Source organism: Fusarium sambucinum, chromosome II (genome assembly GCF_050947815.1).
Source record: "Fusarium sambucinum isolate potato_lamoka chromosome II, whole genome shotgun sequence".
Lineage (NCBI taxonomy): Eukaryota > Fungi > Ascomycota > Sordariomycetes > Hypocreales > Nectriaceae > Fusarium > Fusarium sambucinum.
The window spans coordinates 9,417,658-9,437,336 of record NC_139293.1 but is presented as its reverse complement, the minus strand read 5'-3'; the positions used below and the strand labels follow the sequence as shown (position 1 = coordinate 9,437,336).

Below are 19,679 nucleotides of genomic sequence, written 5' to 3'. Positions count from 1 at the left end.
AAAGAAAGTAAAAATAATTAGACTTTTTTAATTTAATAGGTTTATTATATTAATAATAATAAAAATAAAACTAATAATAAGACTTATAAAGAATATAAATAACTTTAATAAAAGTAATAATATTAATAATAAAGGCAGAAATAATTTAGGTATTTTAATTATATTATTTATAAATAAAAGTATAGTTTACTTAAGCTAAAGCCTAGAAATTAGCCTAAGTTTATTATTAAAAAGTAATAATATTACTATAGGTAAAAGAGATAATTAAATTAAAGTTAAAGGATAATAAAATAATAACTTAAAAGTTAAAAATAAATAAAGTTAAATTAAACCTAGGGATTTAATAGGTATTAAAAGAAAAATAAATAGGCTAGGTAAAAGTCTAATTAATATAAGTAATAATAAGTAAATCCTTAAACTAGTTAATATAATAATAAAATTCCTTAATAACTTAAAGGTATTTCTTCTTTATATTAAAGATAATAATATATATATTATTCTTAATAAAGAACTATAAATAGTATAATTAGGCTTATAAGGTAAAATTAAAGATATAAAGTAAATCCTTTTAAAAATATATCCCTTTTACCTTTAAATACTACTTATAAGTATAGCTATTACTTAATAAATAAAGTTTAAAAATCTTAAACTTATATAATTTAATAATATACTAGATATAAGGTATAATAAAGGCTATAAGGACTTAAAACTCTTTATTATTACTATCTCTATTAATAATATATATACTAATAATATAGTATTTAATAAGGCTATCCTTTTTATTATTAAGGGAAATAAGGGAATTACTAAGAAGACTAATAGTAATAATTATAATAATAATAAGATCTAAGATAAATTAATAAGGGTTTATATTAATATAATATAAATACTAATAGATATAAATATAAATATAATAAAATAATAAGAAAAATAAGGGTAAAATAAAATAAATATATAAAGAGATATAAAGCTAATTATAATAAGAAGATAAGTTAAATAATAGTTAAATACTTATAAGTATAAAGAATATATAAATAAGGATATAAAAAAACTTAATAAAGTAAAATAATAAATATAAGGAAAAATAATAAAAAGTTATTTAAAAACCTTAATAAAAGTAAATAAAAAAATAATAAAGCTAATTAAAATATATAAGTAAAATATAAATAAAAATATCGTTAAAATAATAATTAAAATATATAGACTTAATAATACCTATAGAAAATAATATAATAAAAATCTATAAATATAAGGTAATATTTACTAAGACTTATTTTAAAGTTTTATTAAGTAATTCTAGAAAATAATTCTTAATATTAAAATATTAAAGGAAATTTAATTAAAACCTTACTTAAACTTTACTTAAATTAAATTTAAAAGATTCCTTATTTAAAGTAAAACTAAAGAATATAAAAAGGAAATATATTATAGGCTTAAGCTATACTTATACCTTAGTTTAATAAGGAATTTAAATAGCTTATTTTATCTTTATATAAAGAGAAAGGAAAAGTAATTATTTAAAAATCTCTCTTTTTCTTTAAGTTAAATAATACTATTTATTAATACTTATAAGTAATTACTTAAGTCTAGTCTATTATATAAAGAAAAGTAAAAATAATAATAAAAAAGTAAATTATTTTACCTTTAATATTTAATATATTAAGTTAACCTAGATTATAATTATAATATTAATACTATATTACTATACTATTTAACCTTATAACTATAGCTTTATAGCTAAGTAATATATAAGGTAATTTTACTATATATATAATAAGATTATTAAGGTATTATATATTAGCCTAGCCTTATTTTAAGATTTATATAACTTTATAATAATAAAGTTAAAATATATCTTTATAAGCTAAAGACTTTTAATTAAAAATAATATAATATTAGCTATATTTAGCTATAAGGTTTTATAATTTCTTAGTATTCTTATTTTTTAAAGGGATTTATAATAAATTTAATAAGAAAGGCAATAGCTTTATATACTATATTATAAGATTAAAATATAGCTAATACTATACTATCTTTAGTTAAAAGTCTTTAGCCTATAGAGATATATTTTAGCTTTATTATTATAATGTTATATAAATCTTAAAATAGGGCTAAGCTAATATATAGTGCTTTAATAATCTTATTATATATATAATAAAATTGCCTTATATATTACCTAGCTATAAGGCTATAGTTATAAGGTTAAATAGTATAATAATATAGTATTAATATTATAACTATAATCTAGGTTAACTTAATATATTAAATAGATAATTAAGGGTAAAATAATTTACTTTTTTACTATTATTTCTACTTTTCTTTACTAGTAGTTTTATTATATAAAGAAGAAGAAAGTATCTGCTATTATTTTATTATTTTATATAGCTTTATTTTAATATAGAGTTTTATTAAAAGCTTATTTAAAAGTATAGCCTTATAGCTTTATAATATTATTAAATTATTAGATATTTACTATTTAGGCTATTTTATTTCTTTATAAAATAATTAAAAGTCTTAAAGATATAAATATTATAAGATTAAAAGAGAGAATACTTTTATAATAAAAGAGATTATATTTTATAATATAATAAGTTAATATAAGCTATAGTTAATAGAACTAAGAATACTTATTTAAACTATTAAAGATAAGTATAAATATTTTAAGTAATAGGAAACTCTATTTAAATTAAAGTCTATAAAAAAAGAAATTTATATATATAGTTAAGAGTTTAATATAAAGTTAAAATATTAAAGTAAAACTTAATATTATAATTAATTAAATTAAGTTATATAATTAAACCTCTTATTATATTATATAATTATCTTAATCCTTATATAATTATACTATTAATAATTTTAATAAAGTTAATAATAGTTTTAATATTAAAATATTTTAATTTTAAGATTTAATAATTAATTAAATATAATAGCTATAAATATACTTTTTTTATAGTAAATATCCTAAGAGTTAATATAATTATAATAAATTATTATTTTTACTTATATCTTATTAATTAAAGAGTTTTAATAAAAAATAAGCTTTATTTTTAAGAATATTAAATATATAATAAATAATATTATTTTAAAGTTTTTATAAGCTAATATAGCTTAAATTAATAGATTTAATTAACTTATATTTATATTTAATTTTATTATAATTTATAAAGCTTTAAGTTAATTAAATATATCTTTTTTATATTATTTAAAAAATAAAAGAAAATTATTTTATTTTCTTATAAAGTAAATATTTTTCTTTCTTTTTATAAATAAGCTAAATATTAACCTTATATAGCTATATATATATAAATGTAAAATATTTATTAAATACTATAAAAAATCTATTATTTAAATATATTTTTATTATAATTATAAGTCTATTAGTTATTTTATTATTAAAGATAAAAGAAAATACAGGGGGGGTAGCTATGCATATAAGCATGTGATTTTAAACGCATAGCTGGCTGTGCAGGTATGGACGCCCCCCCGCCTAGAATGGATTTGTCAGAATTTCAAGGCGCATTACTGGTTCACTTTTCCATGTCAAACCGGGTTCAGACAAGACCCACAAGTTTGTTGAGTCTTCACGATAACAGCCCTGCGGCTCGGCGTCTATAGCCCTCAACATCCTTGTCCCTGTCAAGTGAGATATCCCGCATCCCTTCGTTCTTTTCTGTCTTGGGACGCCAGCATTGCAAGGGCCACGGGCTAAGCCTTGCGTGAATTTCACGCAGCCACCAAAATTGTGGCCAAGGTATTGCGTCACTAAGAGAGACTTAGCATAGGGCTAATTGATAAAAATTTCGGGAACATTGTGTAGTCTAAGAGTTAAGTCTTTACAAGTTACAGGGATTAGCTACTAGACTCTTCAAGGCTTCCGACTTAGTATCGTAATTGATGCTTGTGGGAACCTATAAGTCTCGTCGGCGTCCTATTTAGTCTTCTGGATACTAATCTCACTTTTCTCCCCTGTATCGGTACTGGCTATGTTGGGCCAAGAAATGGTGTCAGCAATGAACTCCGCACCAGATGGGATACCATTCAATCTAATCATGAAGTTGCGCGTGTCGCTGACATTAACAGCAACGAGAGACACAATCCTTTCATCGTTTATAGACGCACTCACATCCAGCCAAGGAGTCTCAATCTTGCACTGGATCCAGTCGGGTTTAGTTGGGCCTTCATACTCTGGCAACTGGATATTCACAGCGAGAGTATGGCCCTAAAGCGGTTTAAGTGTTTTAGTGTCATTATACATGCTTCTAATAATCACTAAATTACTACCTTGATCTGATTAGATCGGTCTTAATTCTGAAGAGGATCTATCCTAGCTAAAGGCAAACAGTCAAAAATGATAGTTATTAATATTACTCAGTGATGTTCTTATCGTCCTCCCCAGCTATCCATCAGTACTAAACAACGCTAACCCCACTCCACGCCCTTCTATCAGCAACGCTGAGTCACTCTGACTTGGGGCTATTTTCTTATCCCCTCCCATTTAAGTTTTATTAACCTACTGTTTTGCTTAATTTTGACCTCTTTCTTCTACACTAGGTCCGTCATGAGTTACAATACAACAGCCCAGAAAATGAAAACCGTTCTACTTCTTGGAGGCATGACACCTGATGTCACTGCGCTCTATTACAATATCATCAACAAGGCCGTGCGAGCCCGTCTGGGAGGCCGAGCAGCTGCGCCACTATACATCTACAGTGCCAACCTCGAGGATATGATACAGCATGCTATGAAAGAGGATTGGACAACCTTCACTTCAGTATATGCAGACCCGATCAAGGCACTGAGCGAAAGAGTTGATGGAGTCGCTATCTGTGCCATTTTAGCTCATAAAGTGGCCGCCCAGTTATCAGACATTCTTGCTACCTCAAATGTGCCACTCCTTCACATCGCAGACTTTCTTTCAGCCTACATTACCCAAACTCACCCATCAGTGAAGCGTCTTGGTTTACTTGGCCCTAAAATTTCGATGCTTGATTCAGTAAATCCGGATTTCTTTGTTGGTCGTTTACAGCAGGCTCGCTACGGCTTTAGCGTTATCATTCCCGAGACTACGGAGGAAATTGACACGGTCAACAGAGGCATGCTAGAGGAAGTGGCCAAGGGGGTTGATTCTGTGACAGAGTCGACTAAGGCCATGTTTATAGATCAGGCAAAAAAGCTCGTCGCTCGGGGAGCACAGGCTATTATACTTGGCAGCACGGATCTAGGATTCGTGATGAAACAAGAAGATCTTGGCGACATTCCACTCATAGAACCGGCAGCTATACATGCTGAAGAGTTGGCACGGTGGATTTGTGGTGATGAATAAGTTTCCGAATTTGTTAATAGTGCTTAACTTAAACAGAAGATTTCACCAACTAAGCAGGAGATTAAGTGTAACTACAGTGCGTTACGTATGCATTTACATGAATATTTTATCACAGAAAGACCGGTGCACAGACTTGGTGGTAGAAACCTATGATTCGTCTAGAGATAATTCTACCCTAGTAACTCCCATAGAGATAGTAAACTACAAGTTCGCATTCTCTCTTACTTCGCAGTCTTTCTTTATCTCCTGCCCTTGTGAAGTTAATGCTATTGCTATAAGAACATTCTGCCACTTCCTCATTTAGGTCTCATTGATAGGAAGCTTGGGATCGTCTAAACCATCCTAGTCCGTAACATCACGACTGCCTCGACTGGCTGTTTATTCGTTTTGTAGAGGCAAACTAATGAAAGAATAGAAGAAACAACATGGTATGAACACATGCAGAGCCAGATTCAACAAGCAGATAAGTAAATCGTTTATATTTTCACCAAGGTTACCAAGATAGGAAGAAAGTACATAACTCAGTATTGTGAGAGCGCTCCAACACGTTCATTTCGCCACCTTTAGCTACGGAACAGTGATTAAATTCTCGGCAACCTCCCCGATCCACCCTAAAATAAATGGGTAAGGTCCGTTATCTTAACTCACGGTAGTGATTATTCATGATTCAGCACTCACTACATGAGAGTTGGCCAAGCTTGTTTAGTTTGTAGTTCTAAGACTGGATTTATACTTGAAGCCTGTAACTACTGGCGCAATCAGCAGCTTGCATTAGTTTGTTTATTAATATTACTTAGTGGGCTTTTACAAGTTGACTGACAAGTTGAAGCTTGGTCTTTTTGTGTGTCTTTGTGTTACAAAAAGAATAAGTGGGCTGCTTAGTGCTTTTGTATTATGTGAGAATAAGGTTGCTCTTGGAGCCCTATGTTTCGTGATATACCGCCCTCACTGCATCAATTAGACTTTGAGAAGCTCCCCCCATCAAAAAACTTAGTGGGCTTTTAACCTACCAGACTAGCGAGACTAAAAACAGCACAGACCAACCAATGCTACGCTAATGTAAGTCGCTGATATATTTGTGGGCTTTCTGAGAATAGAGACAACGAGGCTTAGGTATCGGACGTCAGCTCATGACGCATCTCGCGTTCTCGTCCATTAGTAATGTTTATATTCTGTTCGAAAATTTCAGTAATATACACATTAAATGGCATGTCCCTCATGCGTATACTACAAATAAGTCTCAAACAACTAGTTTTTCTTCACATATCATTTTCACCTACCAACTAATCAACATCCACTATGAAACTTATGCTTCTCGCCATCGCCGCCCTTTGTATCTTTTCAGACAGTCTGTCTAGAGATTCTGCTAAGTGTGACGTTAGTCTCTGCACTGGTCGGTGCGCTGAGTCGGGTCTTGTATGTTTTACTCCTCTTCAACAAGCTATATGTACCACATAACCAACTGACATTAAATGCAGAACGTCATAGCTACAGAATGCTGGGGTGAAGAAACAATCTGTGACTGCGGCAAGTGAACAATAAGATTGAATGGAGAGAACTGTTTCCCATTCTATTTATTTATGTATCGCATGGAGGTCAAATATTCCCATTGTACAAAAACCTAATGGGAATATCGACTGGCATGCATCTCAAATACTCTGCCTCGTTCATCCCCAACATATCTCAAGTCAAGCTAAAAGCTATACCACGATGAAGATGATGCTTGAGCAGGAAATGTACAGCACCTCAATGCACTTGGATAGCGCCATCGAAAATCCGACAAAGCATCGAAGGAACAAAGATCAGCCATCAACCCGAGTTCGACATGGCTATAGCCACTACCCTCTACATAGAAACTCTTTAACAAGAAAGTGTTCCACAATCCTCTACTCTTGACCTCATCTTTTAGGTCCTCTATAGTTAGTAGGCACATAGAAAAACGTTCACTGGATATATTGCTTGGCATCTTGGCGAAAGCTGCATTGGCATGAATACATTTCTTTTTTAACAAAATCATCGACTTCGTCCACAGTATTCTAATCTAGCTCGCTGACATACTGAAAGAATGTAATCAGGATTCAAGCTAATACTGGTGGATCCATGATGTTTCCGGTGATAATTGAGCCTGAGTTTGGGTATCGGAAGATGTCGGCTAACGCAAAGCACTACGGGATCAGTACTCAATAATACCAACAAACCATAACACCAAACTGAATTCGAAGGAAACTCAATCGGCTATCTTATTGTACTGATAGCTTCGTTGTTAATATCCATGGATCTACCTATATGGAATAGCAGACGCATGGAACAAAGCCCAGAATTAAAAGCCGAACAATCTAGATAGTTCTTATACTAGACCCAAGATAGCTGGACCCAGTGTAACATTAAATGGCAGCAGTATACTCGTGGTAAATAATCGAGGCTCTGTCCTACTTGAGGTAAACCTACTATTACTAATAAAGCTGCTTTTGTATAACATTACTAATACCTAGACACCTTAGGATAGATCTTATCCGTTGGTCGCAGGGCGATTTGCAGTGCTTCATATGAAAGAAAACAATGGTATAGATTAATCTTTATGCCTTAGTCAGCGCCAAGTGGCGTCGTTCTTTGTTCAATGTACGCACTCTGCGAACCTCGGTAGCTCGGCTCCGTCAACTTGACGACAACTGACTCTTTGCTTGATGCGGGGTAACTAGTCTAGACACTCTGCATCAAGTCCAAACACCTGCTAGAACTTCTAAGGGATGCTAAAAGTAGATTTTAAAACTATTAATATAACCAAAGTCAGTAAACCTTGTAATACTAAACACCGAAGCCAATCAACCGAAAGATTATTTTATTCACCATGAAGTCCGTCGTCTTCAAAGGAGTCAAGCAAGTCGCGCTTGAGGATCGACCAAAGCCCACCATTCAGGATCCAACTGACATCATCGTCAAAGTAAAATATACAGCGTTATGTGGAAGGCAAGATCCAATAACCTTAGCATGCTGAACCCCATCATTGGCTGACTATACATTTTTCCAGCGAGCTCCATGTCTTCCGTGGACACCAACCCTCCGGAACAGGGTTTATCATGGGCCATGAGTTCACCGGCGTCATTGATCAAGTCGGTTCCGCTGTGACAAGTCTCAAGAAGGGTGATTCCATCGTCAGCCCCTTCACCGTGAGCTGCGGAGAGTGCTTCTTTTGCAAACGTGGATTCTCATCACGATGCGACAAGAGTCTACTCTTTGGAACCGTTCTTCTCGATGGAGCTCAGGCCGAGTACGTGAGAATTCCGTATGCTGAGAGCACCGTGGTAAAGGCTCCAAAAGAGGTGGAAGACCTCAAACTCTGTTTGATGGCTGATATCTTCCCCACTGGATGTTATGCTGCATCCAATGGTCTCGGTCAGCTGGATAAAGAGCATGCGCAGGATAGTATTGTCGTCCTCATCGGCTGTGGTCCCGTCGGTATCTGCGCTCTTATCGCTGCACTCGAGTATAAGCCCAAAGCTATTCTGGCCGTGGATGGCATCGAGTCCAGGCTGGAGCTCGCAAGAAGCCTTGGTGCTGAGCCCTGGAACTATCTGACTCAAAAGGACAAGTTGGAAGCGCGCGTCAAAGATTTGAGTGATGGGCGTGGTGCTGATGTTGTCATCGAAGTCGTTGGGCACAGCTCTGCTTTGGACATGGGATTTAACCTTCTCCGGCCATGGGGTATTATCTCCAGTGTTGGTGTCCATAATGGAGAAATTCCTTGGACTGGAAATCAGGCTTACGGCAAGAACTTAACTGTTAAGATGGGCAGATGCCCAGTTCGAAGTATGTGTCAATTTGTAAAAACTCTCATGGCATACGTTAATGTTTGTTCAGGTATTTTCGAACAATCGCTAGAGCTTCTTGCAAAGAAGCAGCATCTTCTAGAGTGAGTCATCAAGCAATTTGTATACTACCTGACTGACTAACGTATGGTAGTTTTATGACAGCTACAGTAATGCCTTTGAGTAGTGCCCTGGAGGGTTATGAACTCTTTGACTCTATGAAAGTGCAAAAGGTTATATTTGACGCCGAAAAGTAGATAGATTGGTGCCCAGATAGTCCGCAATAGGAAACTCACTCTATCTACAGGAAGCTACTCTGAACCACTCACGGTAGACTAAATGTTCGTCCCGTTCATCTATCTATACACGATTTCCGTCTAAATGATACGTTCAAGGCTGTCTATCTATCGGAAGCTGATCCAGGAGCGTCCATCTAGAACGGTATGCCGTATGAAATTTTTATTTTAGGTTTCCGGGCGGTTTCCGTGTCGAAATAGTAAATTAACAGATAATATATTCACTATTACTTAAACATCTTTTCATACTGATCTTACACAGACAAGATTTTCGACTAATCCCAGACATTATATCCTAATAGCCAGAGGTATGCCGTAGCCATACTCCACGTTGCTTATAACGTCCAGGCTATTGAATCCTTCCACTACTAACATTTAGCCATACTGCCGTCAGCATCGGGTAGTTTTGACTCTTCCTTCCAAGAGTCGGGTACTTTGCAAATCCTTATATCCTTCCCTCTCGCCCTGTACATAACTCTTTTATCGCAGTTCTGGCAGAATTGTTCAATGTCGAAGGACCATTTCTTCATATATGGAGCCGCTGCTCCACAAACAGTTGTCATAAGTAGCGCTACAGCTTGTAGACTATGCTTTGTTAGTTCAGTCCACCTCCAAGTGGAATCTCGGGACTTACTGTGTTGTAGATGAGGGCTTTTTTCTCACCCGCGTCTCGCTGCGACGCAAACAATATGGGCAGTCGATTGATTCGGGTTGATCTCCGAGAAGATGGAGAGGTGTGACGGTCTTGGCAGGAGGCGTTACAGCCATGACTTCCAAACCAGACTCATACTCGGCATTGCTTATTTGTGATGTCGAATCGTAGGGAATGGGTAGGTTATCGCGATTCGGAGAATATTCCATTACTGCAAGTTCAAGCCCGTCCGGCACAACAGCCTCCAGAGAACACTCGGTGTCGACTCGTCTGGCCGATGCATTTTGGTCGAAGAGATAGGTCTGCGAGTTGGGGAGTTCTTCTATGGATCGAGATCGTAGAGGTGGTGTGGCCATTGGCGATACAGTCACGTTGAATGGTACAGGACTGGAGGATGCTGTTACTGGCGAGATGACTCCAAAGCTAACTGACGTGTCTGTTATCGTTGCTTCAGAGTAGCTCGGAGGTGGTGGAGTACTATTAATGTCAATACAAGTTATTTGAGAAGAGCAAGCTTCTTACCCGGAATACGTCGGATCCATTTGTTAACTTTTGAGATGTATGATAAAATACAGGAGAAGGTAGAAGAAACTTTGCTACATTCCACTTAGAAGGGCTTGAACAATATATTTAACCAGCTTGGTAGCTTGCACATCTTGTGGAAGCCATTGGGTACTACTAGCTGGTGCAAAACCGGTACCGAAACCGAAACCGAGAGCGGAGTTATCATCTAGCCAATCAAAGTGCATACTCTCTATCAGATAAGAATAAAGTTTAAGGGTAGGCTGAGGTTTGAGTGAGGCTTTGGCTTTAATCTTACAAGGCTTCATAACTTCGTTTAATTATAGTAAGATCACCAATGCAAGCTTACATTTAATAAATTAACTGCCATGGAAAACGTAGTTTCACAATTGTTATCGCCGTCAGCTCACCAAAAATGTGTAAACTATACTGAGACTGAAACCCCACGTAGCTATTAGAGGATGCAAATAGTAACGCTTGTTCTGACACTAGGAGGTAAAATGGTTCAATGGACACAACAATGTCCACAAGATGGTCAGTGAGCACAAAAAAAGCCGTGAACTACTTCAGGACCATTAATCAGATTGAATCATACGATGGTGAGTTTAGGACCCTGAGAAGCAAACATCAGCGGTGGAGAAGCACCAATAATGTTTAATGAAAAGGGAGAAATAAGTCTTATACATAGCTCGTCGGTCTTTGTCAATCGAATCATCGCCATAATAGAATGGGAGTAAATATGGGCAGAGGTTATCGATAGGTTCACGGAACAAACTCTCGGCAGCCCAAATGGCTTGATACCGATGCATTTCTAGAAGCTTACTAACCACGTTTAGCGACTACACACGCATCAACTGTCGTGTGCCTTAATTAAAGTGTGACGCGCTTGTGGTAATCTACCAGGCGCAGATCCCGGCTCGGTTTCGGTTTCGGTCCCGGTGTGCGCCCACGAAGAGAGAGGCTCAGACATGAATCAAAGCCGACGTTACCGTGCATTGAAACAGCTTGAATTACATAGATTATCATTTCACTATGAACCATATAAAGGGTATCGTCGAGCAGACTTGAATTATCCTGTCCTCCCAAGAGATTGTTCAACAAACAAATACACTCAGTTATTCTCACGCTTTTTACAATGCGCCTTTCCACCCTTTTTATCCCAGTCTGGCTCGCTAGCGACCTAGCGCAAGCCAATCATGTTGGACCTCGAGACCTGTTTGTGTCTCGCTCTGTCAAAACAGCTTGCGCCGAGCTTCAAGACTCCTATCCTTACATGACACTATTCCCGAACACGACTGAATACGACGACGAGGTCATCAACACTTGGGATAAACGGTCAAACTTGATCCCCGCCTGTATCTTCCGTCCTGCGACCGACATACAAGTGTCCAAGGCTGTGGGGATTTTCCACAAAACCAATGCTCAATTTGCTGTTCGTGGAGGTGGACATTTGCCTGTAAGTTGGTCAGCGTAAGGAGCTTATTTAGTATGCTCGCTGACATATCAGTATCCCGGATCAAACAGTATCAATGATGGAGTTCTGGTCGTGCTCGCTGGCCTGAACAAACAGAAAGTAAACTACAAGAAAGGAACCGTCGAATCAGGCGGTGGCTCTAAATGGGAGGATGTCTACGCAGCACTAGCACCTCACGGGCTTTACGTCAACGGCGGTCGACTAAAATCCATTGGCGTACCTGGACTCACCCTGCTTGGAGGAGTCCACTACTTTCTCAACAAGTACGGCTTTACGATGGATAGGGTTGTCAGTTATGATGTTGTCCTAGGAAACGGTACCCAAGTACAAGCGACCAAAGACAAGCATCGTGACCTCTTCTGGGCTTTGAAAGGCGGCGTGCTGAACTATGGCATCGTTACCAAGTTTGAGTTCGAGACTTTCAAGGCCCCTCTCGTTACCAGCACGTTTCAAATTTTCGAGGAGTCTTCGGCACCCATGTTCATCAAGGCTGCTTGCGATATGGTCCTCTCAGACGATGGCTCTATCGGAGCGGGCGCCGTTATCAACGTGAACTACAACGTCACGACCAAGAAAGCTACACCTCAGGTCTTTGGTCTTCAAGAAGGGACAACATCTCCACCTTCGCGGTTTGCCAACTTCACTGCCATCCCCAATGCTGTTAGCCGAATGCATAATGTTACGAAGCCAATCGATTGGCACTCCAAGATGGCCACTCCTAACCAGATGTTCCGGTAAGTCTCATCAGTGGTGCAAGGCTTTAGACATGTAAGCTAATATTTCTCGGTTTAGGATCTCTTTTGGTCACCACACCATCAAACCAGATGCTGCAAGACTTACCGAGATTTACGAGGCATGGTATGCTGCGATTGCTGATATTGCAGATGTTCCTGGCCTGCTCCCTACGTTCATTCTCAACCTCGTGCCACGACCTGCAGCATCCGTAGCCAAGACCAACGGGATCGGCAACACATTCGGATTAGACGATAAAGAACCTTATATCTGTAAGTAATGACTGAAATTCAGGTATGAAGCGCCTGTTAACAAATGTGTTTAGGGTGGCAGTTAACCACTTCGTGGGCGCGCCCAGAGGATGACCTCCGCGTGACAACCTGGGCTCGAGCATTCCTCGAGCGTTTCCATGCCGAGAACACGGAATTGGGACTTGCTACTGAATTTCTCTATGGTGGTGATGTGGCCGAGTATCAAAACCCATTACTCGAGTATCCACAGAAGAACCTGGATAAGATGAAGCGCGTCAGGGGTGCTTATGACCCTGACTTGGTTTTCAGCCGGTTGAATTGGGGCGGATTCAAGCTTGATTTCTAAACTTAGGTAGCAATGGATCATGCGAGGGGTTTGGCCACTCTACTATGTCTTTATCAAATTCTTATTCTTTCATAGTCCGGCCTGATTTAGGATTGAAACTACCTCTATGATAGATCTTATAGAGTAGTATTTAACTCCTGTTCTGGCTTATTCTAGTCTTATCTATTATATTTGAAGAGCTAGCCGCTCTGTTCTTTATTTTCTATAGGAATTATACATCTATCCAGCGTGCCATCCAAGTCTCAGTTACCTGCTTAGCCTCATCTACGAGTCCCAAATCCAAGAGCAGCTGCACACTTCCTCGAGTAGCACTCTCTAAAGCGCTGAAAAGCCACGTATGTGTAAAGGTAGCTGCTTCCCCGATGAAAACAGTGTTGAACTCTGTTTGGTAGAATGCAGGCAGATACAAGTGCTGCTGTGAGAAGATCTGCATGGTAAAAGCACCAGCATGGTGCTCCTCTTGCTCCCAGCATTGACGAGCCCAGGTGCCAGTCCAGTTCTCATCGACGACATCACCATGTATTTCTGTGAGAGCGTCTTTGATATATGCCATGTGCTCCTCCTCCGACATGGCGCAAGCTGCGGTGGCTTCATAATCAGAGAGATAAGAGGCCATCAGAGTTCCTGGTCCTGTGGCATTGAGGTGCCATGATGGATAGCAAACCTGGCCAAGTTGGGGACTGGTGATACGAGTGCAGCCACCCAAGATGGGTCTCTCGAGGTGTTCCCAGAATCGTGTCTTGAACTGAACCACGACCTTGCAAGCGTTGGCAAACAGAGTACGATCGATGGCGCGCTTCAACAGGCTCGAGTATCGCGGCAGTTTCCAAAATTTGAGCAGGTTGAGCGGCACGCTGTTGAGCACGTAATCAAAGTTCTCGATCTTGTTGGGGGTTTTGAACGGATCAGAGCCAGTTGGTTTCCATGATACCGAGAGAGTCTTGTTCTCGTTGTAGCGCAAGCCGTTTATCTTGGTGTTGTACTGAATTCTGTCCCTCACATGAGGCTCAAACGCAGCAGGCAGCCGACTGAGACCACCCTTGATAGTCACCCATTTGCTAGCCAGAAAGTATACAGTTTCGTACTCCCACATAGGCCAATAGTTCTGGGACGGCGTGACCTCGTCTGTGGTGTTGAGATCGGTCTTGATAACGTCTCGCAGGTACGAGACTTCGGAATAGTCAAAACCACCGTCCTCCTTGGCTTGCTTGTAGGCTTTGAAGATGTTCTTTGTGTACATGCGGATACGTTCGGGGTCCAAGCCCTTGAAGTCGTCCAAAGCTTGGATGGCTTCCTTCGCGGCCGTGGCATTGTGGTACACAGTCGGGTTCTCGTAGGCAGGGTCGTTGGCCACTTCAGTCTTGCCAGGAAACGTTCCATCTGGACGGCGAAAAGGTGTATCGACAGGCGTGTTTGGTGAACTTTGGATCCAGTCCCAAAACTCAACCTGAAGTGACTTGTTCCCGGCGTTCATCTCGTTGAGGACGTCAGCCAATTGGAAGACCATGCGCTGGTCCATAAACGGAAAGGTTTCGTTAGTCTCAGAATCAGTGAGCTCATAAGGGAATCGCATAGGTCCAAGTTCATGATATTGGCCGTCCTCTGGAGAAGTGCCGTTCATATATGCTGTTCTCATGCGACCGCCAATGCGCTCAGAAGACTCGAGGATCTTCCAGTTGTGAATGCCGACCGAGTCAAGAATAAGCTACCAAGTTAGTCAGAAGGAATCGACTGCTATTGATGTCATCAAACTTACTGACGATAGAAGTCCAGACATGCCACCACCCAGAATACCGAAGGACTTGTTCTTGGCTGCGGCGACGAATGCCTCGTCAGGTTGCTTCTGCTTGAGATATGCAACACCATCGAACCACATGCTGTCATCTCCAGCTACGTCTGCAAACGCCGCTTTCTTCCCGCTTCGTCGACTTAGTTTCCTGACGGTTACGAGCTCATCAGATTGGCCAATGAGTTCGTCGTCCAGAAAAGCACGCAGACAACCTGAAGAAAGGTCTTCTGAGGCCAACCAAACAAACTTGGTTGGTCGCCTTTCTTGGTGATCAAGATGACGCTCGGCCAGTGCATGTCGGCCAACGTGTGTGGATCCAATACGTTGCTTGGCCTCTGAAACAACAGCTTCACCGTCGCAAGACCCGTAAACCAAAGTCAATTGCCCGTCAACATCGCCAGAATATTCAACAACAACGTTTTGTGCGCTGCCGGGGATGAGTTTTGAAGGGGAAACAAATCTGACCGAGGGTGGATCAGACGGCGCAGCTTCAACGAGTGAGCCTAGGCTACCCAGTAAAAGTGTAAAAGATGTAGAAGCTCTCATGTTTGCTATCGAGCAATGGCGACCCTGCTGATGGAGAGAAGGCGTACCCAAGGTGCACCGTCAATCCCTTGTACTGGGGAACTGCCATTTTATACTGGATTCCGGTTGACGACATGTTCCTATGCGTTATTAATCTGTAGTAATAGATAGCGCTACAAAAAGAACCCTGTTCAACATTCTCAGACCGCTATGCGAAACAACGACTTAGCCACTCCGATATAGGGAGTATCTCCCCAGAATCCACTGATTAGACTCAGCGGCCAGACAAGCTTATCGTTAGTAGAACTCTAATAGGCAGAAATTTCAAGAGAATTACTACCGATAGAGTGGTGCTCTTCGGCTCTTGCATCAAAAAGGAACTAGACCCGTCCATGCTTAATCTCCTTATCAATCTCAGTCTTAGATTTAATTCGCCCAATGCCGAGCCCCACAACCTTGATGTCCCGGAGAAATCCACAGACAGGGATATAGGGTAGTAACTAAACTCAATTTGCCTTCTTCGTTAGAAATGCCGAGGGTGAGGTTTAGTTATCTACGGGTACACATCCGTATTGAGTGGATGCTGTGCAGGTCTGATGGTCGGATAAGTTTTTAATGCATCAAAGCGTGACAAATCAAAATGGTAAGCGGAACTTATATATAGTGGAAACCAGTTGTTGATCGTTACATATTTACTTACTGGTCTAGGTAGTGGCATACTGATTGACGTTGATAGCAAGTCAGTGAGGGACAGGGGCTAAACGATGACCATCTTTAGTCTCTTTGTTCAACTTGTCTTCTTCAGTATGTTGATAGTTATCACATTGATTTCCCACTGTTGAATCATACAATATTAGATATTAAACGGCTATTCAAACTTATGCTCCTCTTGAACATATTCATCCCCAACTTTAATTGGCGTACAGGGGAGGAGCACAGCAATCACTCTGGCATAGTTCTCCTTCGAAGCATTAACCCATTTGTGCATAGTTGCTCGCTGGATGATGTGGTCCTATAAGACACAAGTATTAGTGAGTGAATTTTAAGAAACGATCCTAGAAACTGATAACGAGATCATTGCATCATTTGAAAGATCAGACAGATCTTGATTGTGCGCGAAAGGCTCACATAAAAAAGCTAGTTCACTTACACCGGCTTTCAATAGAACCTTTTGGCCACTGTCTAGTTCATTATATACCTCGCCCATGACACAGGTCGAGATATCTAAAGAGACCGTTCGATGCATATGTCCAACTGCGCCAGGTGCTATGTCGAGAGTAATCACATTTGCACCTCCCAGTTCCAGGTCTCCTGTTTTAGGATGTAGTTGCGATGCGGGAACAGTGAAATCTGTACTTCGAGTGTGGCTAGTAACAGAATCCTGTGTGAAGTGTGTGTTCAGATCGTGGTCATCTGCCAATTCTGCGGGTAGCTTTAAGGTGGCATAAGAGCGAGATGCTGTACCAAAGCCGGGTATAGTTGCAGTATGCAGGGCAGGTGCATCTACATAGATGCTTTCACCAGTTATAGGATCATGGCTTGTTATATGCCGTTGAACAGAAGCGGCTAGAGCTGTGATAGTTGTATGAGGACTTTCCACCTGTGTAGTGCTCATCATGTAATTTTGTAAAAAAGCTGGCCTGACGGGCAACAATGATGTTGGGCCTGATGAACCGACGTAAGTAGCCGTTTTAGTTGCGAGCGTGGCGGGAACTTACTTCTATTTGACCTCGACTTCACAATTACCAGCAGCGTTACCATAGGATCAGACAATTGGGATATTCGGAATTTTTGGATGCACACTAAACGAGACAATGGACTTTTGTATCTGCCGAGCGGCAAGGTAGTCCTGATCGTCTAGACATCAGTTTGACCATGTGCCATTTGAAAAGACAACTTTAAGTCTGCAAATAAATTCCGACGCATGTTCCGCAATATCATGCTGAACCTACTCGCTGGTAATCTTTAAGCTTATTCCCCGGTATGAAATCGGTGTTTTGCTACTAAGAGATCGAAATGCCGTGTGGGGAGTAATCCGGGACGGAACACTGTCGGTCGAGTCTCATCCGGACGCAGGACTCCGGAAATTCCGAAATGCCGGCAATCAAGTTCTTGTAAGTAGTCTTGAAATAACAATGGAATATTATAATTCAATTACAATCAGAATTATTGGCAGTAATTGAATTCTTACAGTTGACTTTACAATGATCTTAGAACGCTTAGTCCCCCAGTCATTTGGCTCTGCCGTTTTGATCTTTCTTGCAGTTATCTTAACACGCCTCATATACAACAAATACGGATATGGCCTGAATAATATCCCCGGTCCATGGCTGGCAGCCTATACCGACATATGGAGGCTTTTTGTCGTTCGAGGTCGCAGAGCCCAGGAGGTGCATATTGAACTACACAAAAAGTACGGGCCTGCTGTTAGACTCGGGCCGCGAGCTATTTCCATTGCAGATACAGAGGCATTGAAGATCATTTACAGTCCAAGTGCAGCATGGTCAAAGGTAAGTCGTTATGTATTCGGCTATCAATAATTGGTTAACCCTCCCTTTAGTCAAAGTTCTATCCGGTACAGCAAGCCTTGGCCAAAGGAAAGAGACTCGAAACCATGTTTAATACGGCCAACGACAGATACCACGCTAGACTCCGACGATCAGTCTCGAACGCCTATGCCATGAGTACACTTGTCACATTCGAACCATTTGTTGACTCGACTTCGACCGAGTTTATCAGGCAACTCAAGCTTCGGTTTGCTGATCGTTCCAACGACGCGGGTATTTGTGATTTTGGGGCTTGGCTGCAATTCTATGCTTTCGATGTCATCGGCGAATTAACATTCTCTAAAAGATTGGGGTTTGTTGAACGAGGTGTCGATGTTGATAACATTATTCGGGATTTGGAAGGTTTCTTAAATTACGTATCATGGGTACATGCCCCGTCTCGTCTTTCATGATCTTCGATGCTAACGAGCGAACGTTGCACAGATTGGCCAAATCCCATTTCTAGATAACCTGTTCATCAAGAACCCCATCAAAATATGGATGGTCAAGAATGGGTTCCTTAACTCAAGTGCACCTGTTGCAGAGTTCGCCCGAAAGCATCTCGTCGAACGCCAGAAAGAGGAGGAATCAGGGTTAGAGAAAACTCCCAGAAGAGACTTCTTGAACCGATTCAAGGAAGCGCACAGAAAGGACCCTGAATTCATTACTGAGCAACTCGTTTTGGCTCTGACGGTAGCTAACATGTTTGCGGGCTCTGACACAACCGGCATAACATTACGAGCTGTCTTTTACTACTTGCTAAAGGATCCTCCAAAGATGGAAAGCCTTCTTAAAGAGCTCGAGGCCGAGAGTAAGGCCGGTCGGTTCTCAAGAGATGACGGACTCGTTCAATGGGAAGAAGTTAGGGAACTGCCCTATTTGAGTGCCGTCATTAACGAGGCACTTCGTTGTCACCCGGCAGTCGGGCTTACACTGGAGAGAATTGTTCCACAAGGCGGCGTTACGCTGGCCGGACATTTCATCCCCGGTGGCAACATCGTTGGTTGCTCACCATGGGTCATTCACCAAGACCAAGAGGTTTATGGTCCCGATGCTGCAGAGTTCCGTCCCGAGCGCTGGATCGAAGCGACACCTGAACAACGAAAGAAGATGAATAGTTGCCTACTATCGTTTGGGGCTGGAGCTAGGACATGTGTGGGCAAGAACATCTCCTTGCTGGAGCTTTACAAGCTTGTCCCAACTATTCTGAGGATCTTTGAGGTGAGTTTGCCAATACATGCTTTTCATATTGTGAACGTTCTTGTAAACTGACAGCTATTTCTCTAGCTCGAACTCGTTAATCCAGAGACTCCATGGAAGCTTCACAATGCTTGGTTTGTTAGACAAATGGGCTTCAATGTGAGGCTCAAGGAAAGGGAGAGGATTATCTAGGCTCTCATTACAGTATGATAGCTCG

General features: G+C 39.9%; 7 protein-coding genes across 7 annotated transcripts; 4 read left to right on the top strand and 3 right to left on the bottom strand.

The window, feature by feature from the left end:
* Positions 1-4,558: 4,558 nt before the first annotated feature.
* Positions 4,559-5,323, top strand: FSST1_010069 (aspartate/glutamate racemase family protein; the record flags this gene model as incomplete). The annotated part of the gene is made up of 1 exon (XM_083227101.1): positions 4,559-5,323. The coding sequence occupies one exon, from the start codon at positions 4,559-4,561 to the stop codon at positions 5,321-5,323; it is 765 nt and encodes a 254-aa protein (XP_083086030.1).
* A 2,848-nt stretch (positions 5,324-8,171) lies between these two features.
* FSST1_010068 (chaperonin 10-like protein) lies at positions 8,172-9,386 on the top strand (the record flags this gene model as incomplete). Its single annotated transcript, XM_083227100.1, has 4 exons — positions 8,172-8,290; positions 8,352-9,130; positions 9,182-9,233; positions 9,284-9,386. The coding sequence occupies 4 exons, from the start codon at positions 8,172-8,174 to the stop codon at positions 9,384-9,386; spliced, it is 1,053 nt and encodes a 350-aa protein (XP_083086029.1).
* Positions 9,387-9,793: 407 nt separating this feature from the next.
* Positions 9,794-10,619, bottom strand: FSST1_010067 (LITAF-like zinc ribbon domain-containing protein; the record flags this gene model as incomplete). The annotated part of the gene is made up of 3 exons (XM_083227099.1): positions 9,794-10,010; positions 10,060-10,554; positions 10,600-10,619. 3 exons carry the CDS (start codon positions 10,617-10,619, stop codon positions 9,794-9,796), a joined length of 732 nt encoding a protein of 243 aa, XP_083086028.1.
* Positions 10,620-11,631: 1,012 nt separating this feature from the next.
* Positions 11,632-13,402, top strand: FSST1_010066 (FAD-binding oxidoreductase; the record flags this gene model as incomplete). Its single annotated transcript, XM_083227098.1, has 5 exons — positions 11,632-11,647; positions 11,715-12,055; positions 12,107-12,807; positions 12,866-13,077; positions 13,131-13,402. The coding sequence occupies 5 exons, from the start codon at positions 11,632-11,634 to the stop codon at positions 13,400-13,402; spliced, it is 1,542 nt and encodes a 513-aa protein (XP_083086027.1).
* Positions 13,403-13,613: 211 nt separating this feature from the next.
* Positions 13,614-15,737, bottom strand: FSST1_010065 (flavin monoamine oxidase family protein; the record flags this gene model as incomplete). The annotated part of the gene is made up of 2 exons (XM_083227097.1): positions 13,614-15,107; positions 15,159-15,737. The coding sequence occupies 2 exons, from the start codon at positions 15,735-15,737 to the stop codon at positions 13,614-13,616; spliced, it is 2,073 nt and encodes a 690-aa protein (XP_083086026.1).
* Positions 15,738-16,456: 719 nt separating this feature from the next.
* Positions 16,457-17,477, bottom strand: FSST1_010064 (cupin domain-containing protein; the record flags this gene model as incomplete). Its single annotated transcript, XM_083227096.1, has 4 exons — positions 16,457-16,551; positions 16,641-16,728; positions 16,867-17,381; positions 17,435-17,477. The coding sequence occupies 4 exons, from the start codon at positions 17,475-17,477 to the stop codon at positions 16,457-16,459; spliced, it is 741 nt and encodes a 246-aa protein (XP_083086025.1).
* A 443-nt stretch (positions 17,478-17,920) lies between these two features.
* Positions 17,921-19,654, top strand: FSST1_010063 (cytochrome P450; the record flags this gene model as incomplete). Its single annotated transcript, XM_083227095.1, has 4 exons — positions 17,921-18,226; positions 18,277-18,648; positions 18,707-19,483; positions 19,550-19,654. 4 exons carry the CDS (start codon positions 17,921-17,923, stop codon positions 19,652-19,654), a joined length of 1,560 nt encoding a protein of 519 aa, XP_083086024.1.
* Between the last annotated feature and the right edge of the window lie 25 nt (positions 19,655-19,679).